The sequence below is a fragment of the Nerophis ophidion genome, linkage group LG01, assembly GCF_033978795.1.
Source record: "Nerophis ophidion isolate RoL-2023_Sa linkage group LG01, RoL_Noph_v1.0, whole genome shotgun sequence".
NCBI classification, from domain to species: Eukaryota; Metazoa; Chordata; class Actinopteri; order Syngnathiformes; family Syngnathidae; genus Nerophis; species Nerophis ophidion.
Genome location: NC_084611.1, coordinates 2,816,233 through 2,837,663, shown reverse-complemented (window position 1 = coordinate 2,837,663; position 21,431 = coordinate 2,816,233). Strand labels below are relative to the sequence as shown.

General features: G+C 42.1%; 2 protein-coding genes across 2 annotated transcripts in view; one reads left to right on the top strand and one right to left on the bottom strand.

Annotated features, from left to right (window-relative positions):
- On the bottom strand, positions 1-11,354 carry cfap77 (cilia and flagella associated protein 77). Its single transcript, XM_061893750.1, has 8 exons — positions 10,730-11,354; positions 10,519-10,602; positions 7,630-7,729; positions 7,310-7,547; positions 7,140-7,239; positions 6,991-7,071; positions 2,925-3,017; positions 1-89 (listed from the first exon to the last, which is right to left on the bottom strand). Exons 1-8 carry the CDS (start codon positions 10,742-10,744, stop codon positions 57-59), a joined length of 744 nt encoding a protein of 247 aa, XP_061749734.1. The 5' UTR covers positions 10,745-11,354; the 3' UTR covers positions 1-56.
- The window catches only part of qsox2 (quiescin Q6 sulfhydryl oxidase 2), a 24,320-nt gene continuing 13,925 nt past the window's right edge, over positions 11,037-21,431 (top strand). Inside the window, exons 1-3 of the mRNA XM_061893741.1 lie at positions 11,037-11,378; positions 17,306-17,406; positions 17,495-17,543. Coding sequence (XP_061749725.1) covers positions 11,147-11,378; positions 17,306-17,406; positions 17,495-17,543 — 382 coding nt within the window. The 5' untranslated portion in view covers positions 11,037-11,146. The remainder of the gene's footprint in view (positions 11,379-17,305; positions 17,407-17,494; positions 17,544-21,431) is intronic.

The following is a 21,431-nucleotide window of genomic DNA, read 5'->3' as shown; positions in this document are numbered from 1 at the left end:
TGACTCAAATTGACTTTTATTGGATGTCTTCACCTGTGGACTTGAACACACCTGTTCTACCTCCTGAACGTGTCCAGCGCAGCACACACCTAAACAAAAAACACACGATCACCAAAGGTTGAATGGAATAAGGAATATTTTTCTTGTTTGTTGAAGAAATAGTCTTGTAAGAGGTATGTGTACTTGATATATTCCTGTGGCGGAGACTACACTTTGTCTCCCAGGGTCGAACACTGGAGACAAAGGGGCAAGCGACAGGAAGTCGAACCTTCACCCATGAAATAGCTATACGGGATATTTCCACACATTGTTTGTTGGGAGGCGGTCCAGGGCAGGTGGCCTGGTCTTCAGTAGCCAAATCCGGTTCTTGGGTCATGGAGTGTCACCTCCTCGATGGGAAAGGAGATAAAGTCAGACTCACCTCAAGTTTAGGTTCTGTAGCCAAACTCCTTCAGAGGGGATGGACCTTTTTCTATTCTGAATTTGCTCTAAAGGAGAAGGGGGCTAGCTGAGGTCGGCTTATTCAAAGCCCCCCAGCTACGTGTGTTGGGGTCGTCCTTGGTGAACAAGAAGGTTTTTTTCCTAAGCGTCTGGGTTGAGTCCTTACTGTCACTCATGCAAATGCAGACTACCCAGTCACCTTAGAGTCTGTCAAGGGGTGCAGGAGAGGATCCCCAATGCAGACTTTCTAGTTCTACTGGGAGACTTCAACGGCCATGTTGGTAACGAGTGTGACCCAGAGGAGCATCATCGTCACATTGGTTCTGTCTCCTCAGTAACAGTGAATCCTGGGGAGGCAATCCGTCCTCCAGAAGTTACCATGTTGCTTGGTTTTGTGCTGCCACTCTCAAGGGAGTCAGGTGGCTTTGTGTCTTCAGTTGACCTCGTTGTCGGCTCCTGAAATCTGCTCTCAGTTACTTGAGGAGGTTGAGCAGTGTCTTCCTAGGGGAGCTTGGTACCTTGAGCTTCCAATGATAGCAAACTCCAGGGACTTTGGGGCAGGGCTGTTAGTGTCCATCTGGAGAACGTGACCAAACATGTTCCATCTGGACTCTGGACTTTTAAGGACAGTGGTTCTTCACTGCACTGACGGTTCTGCGCACTATTGGAGATGAGACTGCTGGGCCACTTGTGACCAGTAATAGTGCGGTGGTGGTTGTGGTGACCGGCATCTAACTTGTCAAGGTGAACTTCTGAGACAGCCCAGCTGCTGCATGTGAAGTTGTGGAGGCTGTCTTGAGGGGGATCCTGGTCCGACGGGTCCACATCATCCGGTAGGACTTGAAAGCTTTGTTTCCCTGTGTGCATCCGGATTTGAAATCTTTGTGCTGCAAAGTGCTGAGCCGGGTATACTTTCTTCCTGCGCCATGTTTCTCTGCCACAAAGTGGTTCACCCTCATTGGTTTGGGAGGGTTTGATTGATTGAGTGAAACTTTTATAAGTAGATTGCACAGTACAGAACATATTCTGTACAATTGACCACTAAATGGTAACACCCCAATAAGGTTTTCAACTTGTTTAAGTCGGGGTCCACGTTAATCAATTCATGGTCATGGTCTGATTGGGAGGAACATCCTCCCCAATCCAAACCTGTGCATTGTTATGGTATTGGACTTCCGTGCTAACTACAGTGTGTACATAACAAATACAATGTTCTTGCATAACGATGTCCATAAGTTTTCCTTAGGCAGCAGATCTATGATCGACTTTGTAGTCTTATCATCAAACCTGGGTCCGAATGTTTTGGACTAAAGTGGAACGCAAGGGACTGAGCTGTCAGCTGATCAGCATCTGGCAATGAGTTGGTTTAGATGCGGGACAAGCCTGGCAGACCCAAACATATATTGAGGGTGTGCTGGGAACCTTTGGCGGAGTCTCCAGTTTGTTGAGTCTTCAACTCACACCTCCAGCAAAGCTTTTTCTGCATGGCATTGGATTTCAAGCCAAATGGCGAGGTATTTGCGAGTGGCCACCCTACGGAATTTCTTTAAAATTAGCGAGCAACAGCCCCACACAGTACTTGTGTGGGGCTGTTGCTTTGTTGGGTCCGCTCCTGTCTCTGGCCAATGTCCCTCCACCCCAGCAGACCATGGCGTGGAACACCGCAGAGGCCACCAATGAGTTGGTTTAGATGCGGGACAAGCCTGGCAGACCAAACATATATTGAGGGTGTGCTGGGAACCTTTGACGGAGTCTCCAGTTTGTTGAGTCTTCAACTCACACCTCCAGCAAAGCATTTTCTGCATGGCATTGGATTTCAAGCCAAATGGCGAGGTATTTGCGAGTGGCAACCCTACGGAATCTCTTTAAAATTAGCGAGCAACAGCCCCACACAGTACTTGTGTGGGGCTGTTGCTTTGTTGGGTCCACTCCTGTCTCTGGCCAATGTCCCTCCACCCCAGCAGACCATGGCGTGGAACACCGCAGAGGCCACCAATGAGTTGGTTTAGATGCGGGACAAGGCTGGCAGACCCAAACATTTATTGAGGGTGTGCTGGGAACCTTTGGCGGAGTCTCCCGTTTGTTGAGTCTTCAACTCACACCTCCAGCAAAGCTTTTTCTGCATGGCATTGGATTTCAAGCCAAATGGAGTACACCAGAGGTTAGGGAAGCCATCAGGCTGAAGAAGCTGCTGGATCTCAGCAGGCAAAGCAGCGTCGGGTTTCGGCGATGGTCCAAGCGAAAACTGGGGTGGAGGAAGAATTGGTTGAGGCTGTGGTTCTCAGTTCTCAGGAAAAGAGTGGATTGTACCCGAGGGTTCGAGAGTGAGGTCTTGCCCCGAGTTGGTGGATTCTACTATCTATGGATTTTGTTTATGAGTGAGAGAAGCTGGAGCGCAAGATGGAAAGGTGGTTGAGGCAGAACCATCATGGTAAAGAACAAGCTGTGACTGAAGGCAAAGTTATCGTCTTGTGTTGTGTTACCTTAGTGTGGACACTTTGTTTGTTGCTATGAGGAAGACGTGTGCTCCTTCGCACTGAAGTAGTCCTCGAGTCTTCAATGGAACCACATTGCACCTACAAACACACGCAAAGGCGCACATGAGCAATTATCTGTCTTCTGTGCGCGTGTGTTCATATACTTTAGTGTTACGTATCTCCCCTCTGACGGCGTCTGCTTTGATTTCTAGTTCTTCCGTGGTGGGTGGTCCCGGACTCGTAATTCTCTTCCAAAACACTAATGGGCAGTGTCCCCAGAAGGAGAAACCGCAGCCGTCGTTGACTAAATACTTGTATTTCTTGTGAAGGGTAACGACAACCACAACATCGACATGTTTTTCTACTCATTCAGAATAATCAGTTAAATTTCAACGGACGCTTAAACCGGAGGAAAATACGTTGGTGAAGATTGACTGTGCGACTTCCGAACGAGTCCCGGAGGACGCTATTAATATTTGCTCAGTTTACATGTTGGTAAATAAACCGTGGCTGTAAAATTACTGGCGGAGAACGAGATGTGTTGTGATTGGGAGAAAAATATGTGTTGGAAGTGAACCTGTTGTTAGCACAGGATCGGCAATAAAAGTTAAAAAGAGTGTCATACTTTGGGACTTCTTTTGGACGCAACAAAAACCACACATTCAGTAATTGTTTTTTAAAGCACACAGATATAAAGTACACAAGATCAGTTTTCATGCAAATGTTTCACAACTCTTCCTTTATTTTATACAATATTTTCTGTATTTCAAACACAATAACTTTTAACTTTTATTTGTTTTTTCCCCAAGATAGTGCCGTTGTATCATCCTTCCTGATTTTCCCCTCTTGTTTTCATGCGGGGGTTTTTGAACTGAAATTTGACCCCCTTAAAATGCTTCAAAACCCACCAAACTTGGCACACACATCAGGACTGGCAAAAATTGCGATCTAGTGAAAAAACCAAACCTTAAAACTCAAAATTGCGCTCTATTGCAATTTTTGAATAAAACACAGAAAAAAATGCTCCGAGGAAGAGGAAACAGATAAAACTGCTTGTAACTTCTGGTAGGAATGTCGGACAGACATGAAACAAAAACCTCAATGTAGGTCTCACTTAGACCTACATCGTTGGGGACTCTGGGACTGTGCAAGGGGTGGCACTTTTGTGACTTCTGCGGTGCTTTTTTGTGAACTTTTGGATCTGCCTCCCGGTAGTCTTTTGGTCATGGAGAACAGCTGCTGGGTCTCTGCCACACCAGAGTCTGCTTGGAGAGACTGGCGGATGATGGTGCTGAGTGCCGGGACGGACAAGCTTCAAAGTGTCTTGGCTGAATGAGCGTGTATCGAACACCTCGGTCTCCTTGGACCTGTCTTCGCTCATCCATGCGGACTGGACACTGGCCGAGAGTTAGTGGGCGGCCGAGGGTGGAGTCGGCTCTCTTGTTTGCTTTGTTGGGTCCGCTCCTGTCTCTGGCCAATGTCCCTCCTCCCTGGCAGATCATGGCGTGGAACACCGCAGAGGCCACCAGAGTGTATATTTTTGTTGTTGTTGTCTTTGTTTTACTTTTGTAGCTGTGTGTAGAAATGGCTGGTTGCATCAGCTCTGCTCTTTTTAATGTGTCATGTCTTGTGATCATGTTTTGTTTAGTTATGTTGTTTTGCTTAAGGGCCTACTGAAAGCCACTACTAGCCACCACGCAGTCTGATAGTTTATATATCAATGATGAAATATTAACATTGCAACACAAGCCAATACGGCCGCTTTAGTTTACTAAATTGCAATTTTAAATTTCCCGGGAGTTTTTTCTTGACGTCACGGGCTGTTAGGAATATGAGCGCTACACACACACACAGCTAAAAGTCGTCTGTTTTAACGGCATAATTACACAGTATTCTGGACATCTGTGTTGCTGAATCCTTTGCAATTTGTTCAATTAATAATGGAGAAGTCAAAGTAGCAAGATGGAGTTGGGAAGCTTTAGCCTTTAGCCACACAAACACAAGGTGATTCTTTGTTTAACATTCCAGGAGGTTAAACTTTACTATGGATCACAGCGAACATGGATGTCAACCAGCAGGTTTCGGTGAGAAAATTGTGGTTGAAAAGTCGCTTCTTACCGGATATCAGCTGAGCTTAAAGCTGCCGTCGACTTCCCAGAGACACTGGCGTCAACACCCGTGGACGTACACCTCCGACTATCAGGTACTGTTAAACTCACTAAAACACTAGCAACACAATAGAAAGATAAGGGATTTCCCAGAATTATCCTAGTAAATGTGTCTAAAACGGACGGCGTGGCGCAGTGGAAGAGTGGCCGTGCGCAACCCGAGAGTCCCTGGTTCAATCCCCACCTAGTACCAACCTCGTCATGTCCGTTGTGTCCTGAGCAAGACGCTTCACCCTTGCTCCTGATGGGTACTGGTTAGTGCCTTGCCGGTAACAGTTCGAGATGCTACCTCAGTAGAAGCATTTAAGTCTCACCTTAAAACTCATCTGTATACTCTAGCCTTTAAATAGACCTCCTTTTTAGACCAGTTGATCTGCCGCTTCTTTTCTTTCTCCTATGTCCCCCCCTCCCTTGTGGAGGGGGTCCGGTCCGATGACCATGGATGAAGTACTGGCTGTCCAGAGTCGAGACCCAGGATGGACCGCTCGCCTGTATCGATTGGGGACATCTCTACGCTGCTGATCCGCCTCCGCTTGAGATGGTTTCCTGTGGACGGGACTCTCGCTGCTGTCTTGGATCTGCTTTGAACTGAACTCTCGCGGCTGTGTTGGAGCCACTATGGATTGAACTTTCACAGTATCATGTTAGACCCGCTCCACATCCATTGCTTTCGGTCCCCTTCAGGGGGGGGGTTGCCCACATCTGAGGTCCTCTCCAAGGTTTCTCATAGTCAGCATTGTCACTGGCGTCCCACTGGATGTGAATTCTCCCTGCCCACTGGGTGTGAGTTTTCCTTGCCCTTTTGTGGGTTCTTCCGAGGATGTCGTAGTCGTAATGATTTGTGCAGTCCTTTGAGACATTTGTGATTTGGGGCTATATAAATAAACATTGATTGATTGATTGATTGCATGGCAGCTCCCTCCATCAGTGTGTGAATGTGTGTGTGAATGTGGAAGTAGTGTCAAAGCGCTTTGAGTACCTTGAAGGTAGAAAAGCGCTATACAAGTACTACCCATTTATCATTTAAAAACATCTGAATCCGTCTCAATGCAATTGCGTTTTTTCTTTCTTTTCTGGTCCGTCGCTATCAATATCCTCAAACACGAATCTTTCATCCTTGCTCAAATTAAAGGGGAAATTGTTGTTTTCTCCGTCCGAATATCTGTTTTTGTTGGAGGCTCCCATTAAAATCAATGTGAGGAGACATCAACACGTGACGTCATCGGAGAGGCAGGGCTTTTCTTTTAGCACCGAAAGTTGCAAACTTTATGGTGGATGTTCAATCAATCAATCAATGTTTATTTTTATAGCCCCAAATCACAAATGTCTCAAAGGACTGCACAAATCATTACGACTACAACATCCTCGGAAGAACCCACAAAAGGGCAAGGAAAACTCACACCCAGTGGGCAGGGAGAATTCACATCCAGTGGGACGCCAGTGACAATGCTGACTATGAGAAACCTTGGAGAGGACCTCAGATGTGGGCAACCCCCCCCCCTCTAGGGGACCGAAAGCAATGGATGTCGAGCGGGTCTAACATGATACTGTGAAAGTTCAATCCATAGTGGCTCCAACACAGCAGTGAGAGTCCCGTCCACAGGAAACCATCTCAAGCGGATCAGCAGCGTAGAGATGTCCCCAACTGATACAGGCGAGCGGTCCATCCTGGGTCCCGACGAGCGGTCCATCCTGGGTCCCGACTCTGGACAGTCAGTACTTCATCCATGGTCATCGGACCGGACCCCCTCCACAAGGGAGGGGGGGACATAGGAGAAAGAAAAGAAGCGGCAGATCAACTGTTCTCTACTAAATCCTTTCAGCGAAAATATGGCAATATCGGGAAATGACGAGGGCGTGGCTTCTGCAAGTTAGGTGAGGCGGGAGCATGGCCCAGGCTTTACCTGCGTGTTGGCGTGGGGAACACGCATGCTCCTCCGCAATAACGTAGTCCTTGTCTCGATGGGGGAACCACACTGCTGCACCTGCACACACACACACACACAGGTGCGGCTCAGGGGTCTGTGTCTTCTGCACCTGTGTCTACACTCACCCTCTTAAATCGTTCGCTGTCACGACTCCGTTTCATGATGTCTTCCCGCCAACGACGGCCGTAGTCGTGAGACAGAAGATCAAAGAATGGAGACGCCGACCTGAACACAACACACACTTCTTGAAATTACACGGACTGCTTTTTTCCAAAGGCGGGCTCGTCGGGTCCACCTGGTGGTTGAGATTCCAAAGGTGATGTCGGGGATCGCCGGATGCGGGGAGGTTCTCGCCCTCTGGACTTTGGGGACCGGGTCCTGCTTGGCCCTTTGCGCCCGGTACTCCTTCAGTTGTTTGGCCGTCACCAGCCCGCAGCGGGCCGCGTCCCGGTTGAGGGCCACAAAATCCGGGGTGCGCGGTTTACGGGGGGCGGAGCTTTGTTGTTTGGACTGGACCCTCCACCCCGACAGGACTGATCAGCCACATCAAAGAGTCCAATCAGAAACACTTAGCATGCTTTAAGATCAATCAAAGAAATAATATCAACCTGTTACCTTCAGCCACGCCCCCATCTCCTTGTGTACTGCAGGCTCCACAAGTGAAATCTGGACCAGGAATATAAAGACCTCTGGAACCGATCTGACCCACACGTGCCTACACACACACACACACACGTTTGTTTGCATGTTCTAGAGCAGGGGTCGGGAACCTTTCTGGCTGAGAGAGCCAAAAAGCCAAATATTTTAAAATGTATTTCCGTAAGAGCCATATAATGTTTTTTTTTAACACTGAACACAACCATCCATCCATTTTCTACTGCTTATTCCCTTTTGGGGTCGCGGGGGGCGCTGGCGCCTATCTCAGCTACAATCGGGCGGAAGGTGGGGTACACCCTGGACAAGTCGCCACCCCATCGCAGGTCCAACACAGATAGACAGACAACATTCACACACTAGGGACCATTTTTAGTGTTGCCAATCAACCTATCCCCAGGTGCATGTCTTTGGAGGTGGGAGGGGCCTATCCCCAGGTGCATGTCTTTGGAAGTGGGAGGGGCCTATCCCCAGGTGCATGTCTTTGGAGGTGGGAGGGGCCTATCCCCAGGTGCATGTCTTTGGAGGTGGGAGGGGCCTATCCCCAGGTGCATGTCTTTGGAGGTGGGAGGGGCCTATACCCAGGTGCATGTCTTTGGAGGTGGGAGGGGCCTATCCCCAGGTGCATGTCTTTGGAGGTGGGAGGGGCCTATCCCCAGGTGCATGTCTTTGGAAGTGGGAGGGGCCTATCCCCAGGTGCATGTCTTTGGAGGTGGGAGGGGCCTATCCCCAGGTGCATGTCTTTGGAGGTGGGAGGGGCCTATCCCCAGGTGCATGTCTTTGGAGGTGGGAGGGGCCTATCCCCAGGTGCATGTCTTTGGAGGTGGGAGGGGCCTATCCCCAGGTGCATGTCTTTGGAGGTGGGAGGGGCCTATCCCCAGGTGCATGTCTTTGGAAGTGGGAGGAAGCCGGAGTACCCGGAGGGAACCCACGCATTCACGGGGAGAACATGCAAACTCCACACAGAAAGATCCCGAACCCGGATTTGAACCCAGGACTGCAGGACCTCCGTATTGTGAGGCAGACGCACTAACCCCTCTGCCACCGTGAAGCCCAAAATTGCAACATTTTCTTGTTAAATTTCACCTCTTTGCTCTTTTACACCACTTTTTATGTTTTGTATTTTTTTAATCGTATTTTTAGAACGTGCCGTTGAAATTCCCTACGGGACGCAAATGGCCCCCGGGCTGCAAATTGGACAGCCATGTTTAATATTGAAAGTGTAAATGCCATTACGATGTGAACTCATGTTTTCTAATGACTGTAAGTCTTCAACTATACTGAGTCTTTCAATGCTTGGAATCTGCATGATTATGGTCATCTAATTAGTTACCATGGTCTTACTTTGGTCACCATGAGATATCTCAGATTGTAAGTGGGTTGTTTTTTTTACCCTTTGCGTTCATATTTCACTGTTAGTTGCATTTTGGTTGTGTTTCGGTTGATTGTAAAATATGTTGTCAATATTCAGTGTTGTATCCTTCATAGTTATTAATATTGTAAATACCACATTATTTAATGTCAGGTAAATTCTGGGTGTCTCATTCAGTTAAAAAAATGTCAAATTCCGTTCCTTTTTTTAAGGCAGTCTGTCATAATGTTTTTAGCTTTCAATCATTATTGTGAGGTTTTGTGTTAGTGTTCCTAAAAAATAGATACACCGGCCCCCAGACACACTTTTGTATCTAAATCTGGGCCCCCGAGTAAAATAATTGCCCAGACCTGGTCTAGTGGGACAGACAAAAGTTAAAGGCCTACTGAAAGCCACTACTAGCGACCACGCAGTCTGATAGTTTATATATCAATGATGAAATATTAACATTGCAATTTAGTTCACTAAAGTTCCCAGCTATAAATCGTCTGTTTTCATCGCATAATTCCACAGTATTATGGACATCTGTTTTGCTGAATATTTTGTAATATGTTCAATGAATAATGGAGACGTCAAAGAAGAAAGCTGTAGGTGGGACAGCGGTGTATTGCGGCCGCCTTTAGCAAGACAAACACAGCCGGTGTTTCATTGTTTACATTCCCGAAAGATGACGGTGAAGCTTTACTATGGAACCGAGCGGTCAAGCGAACGCGGTTGGAATGCACCACACACACAAAGTACAGTGTATTATGCACCGATCATTTCGAAAGATGGTGTTTGGAAGAGGGTCGCTTGCGAAGGGCAGAGATGGGCATCGCCACCACCAGTCGACTGGTGCTGAAGAAAGGTGCGGGGCCGACATTCAAGTTGTACAAGTACGACCATATAATCTCACTAAAACACCAGTAACATAAAAAGCAGATAAGGGATTTTCCAGAATTATCCTAGTATATTTGTCTAATAACATCCGAATCGCTCCCACTGTATAATCTTTTTTTTTTCTTTTCTAGTCCTTCACTCTCACTTTCCTCATCCACGAATCTTTCATCCTTCCTAAAATTAATGGGGGAATCATCGCTCTCTCGGTCCGAATCGCTCTCGCTGCTGGTGGCCATGATTGTAAACAATGTTCAGCTGTGAGGAGCTCCACAACCCGTGAGGTCATGCACACATCGTCTGCAACTTCCGGTACAGGCAAGGCTTTTTTATCAGCACCAAAAGTTGCAAACTTTATCGTGGATGTTCTCTACAAAGTCCTGTCAGCAAAAATATGGCAATATGGCGAAATTATGAAGTATGACTCATAGAATGGACCTGCTATCCCCGTTTAAATAGGCCTTTAAGTTGTAAAAAAAAGGTGTCGTTTATAAATGATTTAATGTTTTCCTGCGGCCCGGTAGCAAATGCGTCACAGAACCGGTGTGGACCTGGACCGGTGGTTGGGGACCACTGCTTTAAACCAACTCATTTTTGCTTACCTTGATCAGCAATGGATTGGTTAGCATAGACTCTCTGACCACGCCCAATCTGGGTGACGTCACGCTCCCGCTGAAGATGACGGCCTGTAGTTGCATCAAAATAAAAGCTTCATGTGCCGTTCTTCTCCGAACATGAACATGTCAACGGTTCAACAACGACATCATAAAATAAGGACATCAAGTTTGGACTTCTGTAAAGTAAAAAACTCACTCTATTCAACGCCATTGTGTCTCCGCGGTGTCCTAGTGGTGAGTTGCCATGGTTACAGAACGCCGTGTGAACAGGAAGTGGAGAATGATTAGCTTCCTTTGAACCGCGTTAAAAAAACAAACACATAGATCCACTTTAGCAAAGCCAGCAGTGTCGTGTTTTCTTGAAAATGATGCATGAGCATGTACTGCTTATGACAACCAGGATTTAAAACCGGAAGGGAAAGTTGTAATACAGCAGCGTCATCGTGTGGACAAAAGCAGGCGGCAGCACGCTCGTTACCGGAAACGACGCCAAGTGAGACGTGCTTACTTCCGGTGGAGAAGGGAGGAGGAGGAGGAGGAAGAGGGGGGAGTTTACTCATGTCTGACCGCCGCTGTTTGTCTCCCTGGACTCTGACGGCTTGTCCTCGCCACCATGCTCGGGATGTTCCGCTTGTGCTGGACGCTGCTGCTCGCCCTCCAAATGGCGTCCGCGGCGGACCGGCTGTACTCGGAGGACGACGGACTGGCGGTGCTGAGCGGGGCCGGCCTGACGTCCGCCGTCACCAACTCCTCCTCCGCCTGGCTCGTCCAGTTCTTCTCGTCCTGGTGCGGACACTGCGTCCACTTCTCCGCCGCCTGGAAGGAGCTGGCCCGGGACGTCCAAGGTACCACGCCGCCACTCTTGACCACCTTCGCCTCATTGTTGAATATTCATCTTCTCACTGTGTCTATTAATGTTCTCACTATGTTTAATAACGTTCTCACTGTGTTTAATAACGTTCTCACTGTGTTTAATAACGTTCCTGCTTTGTTTATTAATGTTCTCACTATGTTTAATAATGTTCCTGCTTTGTTGATTAATGTTCTCACTATATTTAATAACGTTCTCACTGTGTCTGTTAATGTTCCCGTTGTGTTTAATAACGTTCTCACTGTGTTTATTAATGTTCCCACTGTGTCTATTAATGTTCCCACTGTGTCTATTAATGTTCCCACTGTGTCTATTAATGTTCCCACTGTGTCTATTAATGTTCCCACTGTGTCTATTAATGTTCCCACTGTGTCTACTAATGTTCCCACTGTGTTTAATAACGTTCTCACTGTGTCTATTAATGTTCCCACTGTGTCTATTAATGTTCCCACTGTGTCTATTAATGTTCTCACTGTGTCTATTAATGTTCCCACTGTGTCTACTAATGTTCCCACTGTGTTTAATAACGTTCTCACTGTGTCTATTAATGTTCCCACTGTGTCTACTAATGTTCCCACTGTGTTTATTAATGTTTTCACTGTGTTTATTAATGTTTTCACTGTGTTTATTAATGTTTTCACTGTGTTTATTAATGTTTTCACTGTTTATTAATGTTCCCACTGTGTCTATTAATGTTCCCACTGTGTTTAATAACGTTCTCACTGTGTTTAATAACGTTCTCACTGTGTCTATTAATGTTTTCACTGTGTTTATTAATGTTCCCACTGTGTCTATTAATGTTCCCACTGTGTCTATTAATGTTCCCACTGTGTCTATTAATGTTTTCACTGTGTCTATTAATGTTCCCACTGTGTTTAATAACGTTCTCACTGTGTTTATTAATGTTCTCACTGTGTTTATTAATGTTCCCGCTGTGTTTAATAACGTTCTCACTGTGTTTATTAATGTTCTCACTGTGTCTATTAATGTTCCCACTGTGTTTAATAACGTTCCCACTGTGTCTATTAATGTTCCCACTGTGTCTATTAATGTTTTCACTGTGTTTATTAATGTTCTCACTGTGTTTATTAATGTTCCCACTGTGTCTATTAATGTTTTCACTGTGTTTATTAATGTTCTCACTGTGTCTATTAATGTTCTCACTCTGTTTAATAACGTTCTCACTGTGTCTATTAATGTTTTCACTGTGTTTATTAATGTTCTCACTGTGTTTATTAACGTTCTCACTGTGTCTATTAATGTTCTCACTGTGTTTATTAATGTCCCCACTGTGTTTATTAATGTTCTCACTGTGTCTATTAATGTTCTCACTGTGTTTATTAATGTTCTCACTGTGTTTAATAACGTTCTCACTGTGTCTATTAATGTCCCCACTGTGTTTATTAATGTTCTCACTGTGTTTAATAACGTTCTCACTGTGTCTATTAATGTTCCCGCTGTGTTTAATAATGTTCACACTGTGTCTATTAATGTTCTCACTATGTTTAATGACGTTCTCACTGTGTCTGTTAATGTTCCCGCTGTGTTTAATAACGTTCTCACTGTGTTTATTAATGTTCTCACTGTGTCTATTAATGTTCCCACTGTGTTTAATAACGTTCCCACTGTGTCTATTAATGTTCCCACTGTGTCTATTAATGTTTTCACTGTGTTTATTAATGTTCTCACTGTGTTTATTAATGTTCCCACTGTGTCTATTAATGTTCCCACTGTGTCTATTAATGTTTTCACTGTGTTTATTAATGTTCTCACTGTGTTTATTAATGTTCCCACTGTGTCTATTAATGTTTTCACTGTGTTTATTAATGTTCTCACTGTGTCTATTAATGTTCTCACTCTGTTTAATAACGTTCTCACTGTGTCTATTAATGTTTTCACTGTGTCTATTAATGTTCTCACTGTGTTTATTAATGTCCCCACTGTGTTTATTAATGTTCTCACTGTGTTTAATAACGTTCTCACTGTGTCTATTAATGTTCCCGCTGTGTTTAATAATGTTCACACTGTGTCTATTAATGTCCCCACTGTGTTTATTAATGTTCTCACTGTGTTTATTAATGTTCTCACTGTGTTTAATAACGTTCTCACTGTCTATTAATGTTCACACTGTGTCTATTAATGTCCCCACTGTGTTTATTAATGTTCTCACTGTGTTTAATAACGTTCTCACTGTGTCTATTAATGTTCTCACTGTGTTTATTAATGTCCCCACTGTGTTTATTAATGTTCTCACTGTGTTTAATAACGTTCTCACTGTGTCTATTAATGTTCTCACTGTGTTTATTAATGTCCCCACTGTGTTTATTAATGTTCTCACTGTGTTTAATAACGTTCTCACTGTGTCTATTAATGTTCTCACTGTGTTTAATAACATTCTCACTGTGTTTATTAATGTTTTCACTGTGTTTAATAACATTCTCACTGTGTCTATTAATGTTCTCACTGTGTTTATTAATGTCCCCACTGTGTTTATTAATGTTCTCACTGTGTTTAATAACGTTCTCACTGTGTCTATTAATGTTCTCACTGTGTTTATTAATGTCCCCACTGTGTTTATTAATGTTCTCACTGTGTTTAATAACGTTCTCACTGTGTCTATTAATGTTCTCACTGTGTTTATTAATGTCCCCACTGTGTTTATTAATGTTCTCACTGTGTTTAATAACGTTCTCACTGTGTCTATTAATGTTCTCACTGTGTTTATTAATGTCCCCACTGTGTTTATTAATGTTCTCACTGTGTTTATTAATGTCCCCACTGTGTTTATTAATGTTCTCACTGTGTTTAATAACGTTCTCACTGTGTCTATTAATGTTCTCACTGTGTTTAATAACATTCTCACTGTGTCTATTAATGTTCCCACTGTGTCTATTAATGTTCTCAGTGTGTTTAATAATGTTCACACTGTGTCTATTAATGTTCCCACTGTGTTTATGAATGTTCTCACTGTGTCTATTAATGTTCTCACTGTGTTTATTAATGTTCCCACTGTGTTTATTAATGTTCCTACTGTGTTTATCAATATTCCTACTTTATTTATTAATGTTCCTACTGTGTTTATTAATGTTCCTACTATGTTTATTAATGTTCTCACTTTGTTTATCAATGTTCCTACTTTGCTTATTAATGTTCCTACTTTGTTTATTAATGTTCTCACTGTGTTTAATAATGTTCTCACTGTGTTTAATAATGTTCTCACTATGTTTAGTAATGTTCTTACTTTGTTTATTATTGTTCCTTTTGTGTTTATTAATTTTCTCACTGTGTTTATTATTGTTCCTACTGTGTTTATTATTGTTCCCACTGTTTTTATTAATGTTCTTACTGTGTTTATTAATGTTCCTATTGTGTTTATCAATGTTTTTACTGTTATTAATGTTCTCAGTGTGTTTGTTAATGTTCTCACAGTGTTTAGTAATGTTCTTACTTTGTTTATGATAGTTCCTTTTGTGTTTATTAATGTTCTCACTGTGTTTAGTAATGTTCTTACTTTGTTTATGATAGTTCCTTTTGTGTTTATTAATGTTCTCACTGTGTTTAGTAATGTTCTTACTTCGTTTATTAATGTTCTCACTGTGTTTTTCAATGTTTTCACTGTGTTTATTAATGTTCCTACTGTGTTTATTAATGTTCTCACTGTGTTTTGTAATGTTCCTATTGTGTTTATCAATGTTCCTACTTTGTTTATTAATGTTCCTACTTTGTTTATCAATGTTCCTACTTTGTTTATTAATGTTCCTACTTTGTTTAGTAATGTTCTTCCTGTGTTTATTAATATTCTCACTGTGTTTATTATTGTTCCTACTTTGTTTATTAATGTTCTCACTGTGTTTATTAATATTCTCACTGTGTTTATTAATGTTCTCACTGTGTTTAATAATGTTCTCACTGTGTTTAGTAATGTTCTCACTGTGTTTATTAATGTTCCTATTGTGTTTATCAATGTTCCTACTTTGTTTATTAATGTTCCTACTTTGTTTATCAATGTTCCTACTTTGTTTATTAATGTTCCTACTTTGTTTAGTAATGTTCTTCCTGTGTTTATTAATATTCTCACTGTGTTTATTATTGTTCCTACTTTGCTTATTAATGTTCCTACTTTGTTTATTAATATTCTCACTGTGTTTATTAATGTTCTCACTGTGTTTAATAATGTTCTCACTGTGTTTAGTAATGTTCTTACTTTGTTTATTATTGTTCCTTTTGTGTTTATTAATGTTCTCACTGTGTTTAGTAATGTTCTTACTTTGTTTATTAATGTTCTCACTGTGTTTTTCAATGTTTTCACTGTGTTTATTAATGTTCCTACTGTGTTTATTAATATTCTCACTGTGTTTAGTAATGTTCTCACTGTGTTTATTAATGTTCTTACTTTGTTTATTAATGTTCCTATTGTGTTTATCAATGTTCCTACATTGTTTATTAATGTTCCTACTGTGTTTATTAATGTTCCTAATATGTTTATTAATGTTCTCACTTTTTTTTATCAATGTTCCTACTTTGTTTATTAATGTTCCTACTTTGTTTAGTAATGTTCTTCCTGTGTTTATTAATATTCTCACTGTGTTTAATAATGTTCTCACTGTGTTTAGTAATGTTCTTACTTTGTTTATTATTGTTCCTTTTGTGTTTATTAGTATTCTCACTGTGTTTAATAATGTTCTCACTGTGTTTAGTAATGTTCTTACTTTGTTTATAATTGTTCCTTTTGTGTTTATTAATGTTCTCACTGTGTTTATTATTGTTCCCACTGTTTTTATTAATGTTCTTACTGTGTTTATTAATGTTCCTATTGTGTTTATCAATGTTGTTACTGTGTTATTAATGTTCTCAGTGTGTTTATTAATGTTCCTACTGTGTTTAGTAATGTTCTCACTGTGTTTAGTAATGTTCTTACTGTGTTTATTATTGTTCCTACTGTATTTATAAATGATCTTATTGTGTTGACAAATGTTATCGCTGTGTCTAAATGCACTTACTGTGTTGATAAACGTTCCTACTGTGTTTGTAAACATTCCTCCCGTTACTTGTTTGATCATGTTTTTATCGTGGCTAAATGTTCTTAAGTGTTTATAAATGTTCCCACTGTGTCTGTAAACATTCTAGAAGTATTTAGTAAATGTTGTTTCGATATGTTCTCACTGTGTTCCAAAATGTTTTTACTTGCTCCAAAATGTTGCCAATATATTTGTAATTGTTCTCGCTGTGTTTATTAATGTTCTTACAGTGTTTATTAATGTTCTTGCTGTGTTTACAAACAATCTAAATGTTTTTACTGTGTCTAAATGCACCTACTGTGTTTATAAACTTTCCTACTGTGTTTGTAAACGTTTTTACCGTTAGTGTTTAAACATGTTTTTACTCTGTCTACATGTTCTTAACTGTTTATAAATGTTCTTACTGTATTTGTAAACAGTCTGAGGGGTTTGTCAACGTTGTATATAAATGTTCTTAAAGTGTTTGTAAACATTGTCGCTGTTTGTAAATGTTATTACCATGTTTATTTATTAATTTTGTTGTTTTTTTAAACATTTCTAGTGTGTTTGTAAACATTCTTACTGCCTTTGTTAACAATCCTCATGTGAAACATTGAGGAACAACTCACTTTACTTCTACGTAAATACTGCTGACATCTTGGTGTGAACACAACAGCTCCTACTTGGAGTTTGCACTAAAGAGTAGGAATTTTGAACGTGTCTTTGTCTGGAAAGCAGCTGGTGTGCAGTTGACTGGTCCCCAGGGACAGAGGTAGTGACAGATGGACACTTTCTCACTTTGTGTGTGTGTGTGTGTGTGTGTGTGTGTGTGTGTGTGTGTGTGTGTGTGTGTGTGTGTGTGTGTGTGTGTGTGTGTGTGTGTGTGTGTGTGTGTGTGTGTCAGACTGGCAGCAGGTGATCAACATGGCCGTGCTGGACTGTGCACAGGAAGACAACTATGACGCCTGCAAAGAATACAACATCAAGTTTTACCCGACATTTAAAGTGAGTAACCCCCGCCCATTATTTACTTGATAAAAAAACTTCTTATTTACTTGATAACAAACAACTTATGTGGTCTCTCCGTCCAAAGTATTTCCACGCTCACTGTCCACCCACGGACAAAGGGACGAGCTACAGAGGTGAGCAGCATCCCACACACCTAATGTGTACTCACTGTACCCGATTTGCCGCCGGGTATAAAGTATGCACCTGTTTAGAATTACTGCCGGGTCAAACTCGTTTCGCAAAATAATTAGCGCATGCTTAGCATTACCGCCGCCTCAGGATTAACGGCGGGTCAAACTCGTTTCGCAAAATATTCTCTTTATTAGCGCATGTCTAGAATATCCCCCGGGTCAAACTCGTCACGTCACGAGTGACACTTCACCTGTCATCATTTTCAAAATGGAGGAGGCTGATTTCAATCATTTGAAATGGCATAAAGGGAAGAAGATTAAGAGCTATTCAGTAGGATTTAAGGTCCAAGCTATTGAATATGCTAAAAAGAACAGTAAGCGGCTATGTTTTATTAATATACCGTAGCTGCGTGTGTCAAATATGAGTCATTAAATGACTGGCTTCACGGTGGCAGAGGGGTTAGTGCGTCTGCCTCACAATACGAAGTTCCTGCAGTCCTGGGTTCAAATCCAGGCTCGGGAACTTTCTGTGTGGAGTTTGCATGTTCTCCCCGTGAATGCGTGGGTTCCCTCTGGGTACTCCGGCTTCCTCCCACTTCCAAAGACATGCACCTGGGGATAGGTTGATTGGCAACACTAAATTGGCCCTAGTGTGTGAATGTGAGTGTGAATGTTGTACGTCTATCTGTGTTGGCCCTGCGATGAGGTGGCGACTTGTCCAGGGTGTACCCCGCCTTCCGCCCGATTGTAGCTGAGATAGGCGCCAGCGCCCCCCGCGACCCCAAAAAAGGGAATAAGCGGTAGAAAATGGATAAATGACTCCCGCCTCCTGGTGGTAGAGGGCGCTAGTGATCCTTCTTGCGACTACTCGGCTGCAGAAGAAGTGACAACAAGCAGCCATCGTTTATTTTTACTTCTCGCTCGCACTTTTAAGATGGAGGATTACATATGTAAAATAAAACAGTTTTCTAAACTGGACTTTTAATCGAAGCCGGAGGTAATAAAGGAAGATCTCCATCGAGACGGAGAGACTTTTAAAACTGAAGAAAGATAAGGAAGACTTCTATAAACAAGTTATCGATGCTTTTGATCAGAAGGAGCTGAGCATGGACTTCATTTATAAGTAAAGGTAAGACCATAGTAACATTTTTTTTATTAAATGTGCTTTTCATGATGATATCCTTACATCACACTCAAATTTTAGGCGCAGGCCTAAATTTACCGCATGCCTTTGGTAAGTGCCGGAGTGAGAAGAGGTTTTAAATGAATAAGCACCCCGGCGGCAATTCAAGGAAATACGGTAGATCAACATATACTTCAAGCATGGGTGTCCAAACTGCGTGGCTCGGGGGCCACATTGGACTAAAAGCATTTGTCCAGGGGCCGAAAGTTGACCGTGTGTAAAGTAACAATATACAGTGGTGGTCAAAAGTGTGCGTACACTTGTAAAGGACATCATGTCATGGCTGTCTGGACTTTACAATCATTTCTACAACTCTTATTTTGTTGTGATGTAGTGACTGGAGCACATACTTGTTGCTCACAAAAACATTCATGAAGTTTTCTTCTTTTATGAATTTATTATGGCTCTACTGGAAATGTGAGCTGGGTCAAAAGTATACGTACAGCAATGTTAATATTTGCTTCCATGTCCCTTGGCAAGTTTACCTGCAATAAGGTGCTTTTGGTCGCCATCCACAAGCTTCTGTTTACATTTTTCACCACAAAATTGCTGCAGTTCAGCTAAATGTGTTGCTTTTCTGACCTGGACTTGTTTCTTCAGCATTGTCCACACCTTTAAGTCAGGACTTTGGGAAGGCCATTCTAAAACCTTCATTCTAGCCTGATTCAGCCATTCCTTTACCACTTTTGAGGGGTGTTTGGGGTCATTGTCCTGTGGGAACTCCCAACTGTGCCCAAGACCCAACCTCCGGCCTGATGGTTTGGAACTAATCCTCCTTTTTCATTGTCCCATTTAAAGCAAAACAGGCCCAGAGCATAATACTACCACCACCATGCTTGACGGTAGGTGTGGTGTTCCTGGGATTAAAGGCCTCAGCTTTTCCCCTCCAAACATATTGCTGGGTATTGTGGCCAAACTGCTCCATTTTTGTTTCATCTGACCACAGAACTTTCCTCCAGAAGGTCTTCTTTTAGTTTTCCCTAGGGAACTCTCCTGAAGGAGTCAATAAAGTACTATCTATCTATCTATCTATCTATCTATCTATCTATCTATCTATCTATCTATCTATCTATCTATCTATCTATCTATCTATCTATCTATCTATCTATCTATCTATCTATCTATCTATCTATCTATCTATCTATCTATCTATCTATCTATCTATCCATCCATCCATCCATCCATCCATCCATCCATCCATCCATCCATCCATCCATCCATCCATCCATCCATCCATCCATCCATCCATCCATCCATCCATCCATCCATCCATCCATCCATCCATCCATCCATCCATCCATCCATCCATCCATCCATCCATCCATCCATCCATCCATCCATCCATCCATCCATCCATCCATCCATCCATCCATCCATCCATCCATCCATCCATCCATCCATCCATCCATCCATCCATCCATCCATCCATCCATCCATCCATCCGTCTATCATCTTATCTTCGTCCATGTGATGTCATATTAAAAAAACATTTGTGAGCAACAAGTATGTGCTCCAGTCACTCTAACACAAAAAAATAAGAGTTGTAGAAATGATTGGAAACTGAAGACAGCCATGACATGATGTTCTTTACAAGTGTATATAAACTTTTGACCACCACTGTATACAATCATCAAAATGCCCACAGCAAGTATGTATGTACATATACTGTACATACGGGTAAACATGTATTTATATATATATATATATATATATATATATATATATATATATATATATATATATATATATATATATATATATATATATATATGTATATATGTATATATAATTATACTAGGGTTGTCCCGATACCAATATTTTGATACTTTTCTGAATAAAAGGGACCACAAAAAATGTCATTTTTGTCTTTATTTAAAAAAAAAAAATGTTAGGGTACATTAAATATATGTTTATTATTGCATCTTAGTTCTTAAATAATGGAGACCAGGATTAGTGATTTAGAAGTAGCTAAAACACTGGATGGTAGTTAGCTGCTAGCTAGCTTGCCATGTGTTAAAGCAGCTCTCACTGAGGGAGTTTCAGAGTTATAACTTCACCTTTATCTTGACTTTTTACACCAACATGCGTCCATTCCCCTTTTTCTGTCTACACATTGTGTCTGCTTGTAAGTACTCTGTGTGTGTGCACTGCCGAACATGCTCCTCTGCTCAGTAAAACCAGCAATGTCACCACGCGATGACACGGTGTCTGCCCGTTTTAAAAAAAAAAGGTGGGGGCAGGGTGGCGGTACTTTTTAGAGGCGGTATAGTACCGTTTTTGATTCATTAGTATTGCGGTACTATAGTAGTATCGGTATACATACATATAATATTTTAATGGAACTATAATTAATGATTCATATAATTGGATGTGAAGAGTGGAGAGTGTGGATTGGGTGATGTAAGTGTGGAGAGTGTGGATTGGGTGATGTAAGTGTGGAGAGTGTGGATTGGGTGATGTAAGTGTGGATTGGGTGATGTAATTGTGGAGAGTGTGGATTGGGTGATGTAAGTGTGGATTGGGTGATGTAAGTGTGGATTGGGTGATGTAATTGTGGAGAGTGTGGATTGGGTGATGTAAGTGTGAATTGGGTGATGTAAGTGTGGAGGGTGTGGATTGGGTGATGTAAGTGTGGATTGGGTGATGTAATTGTGGAGAGTGTGGATTGGGTGATGTAAGTGTGGATTGGGTGATGTAAGTGTGGATTG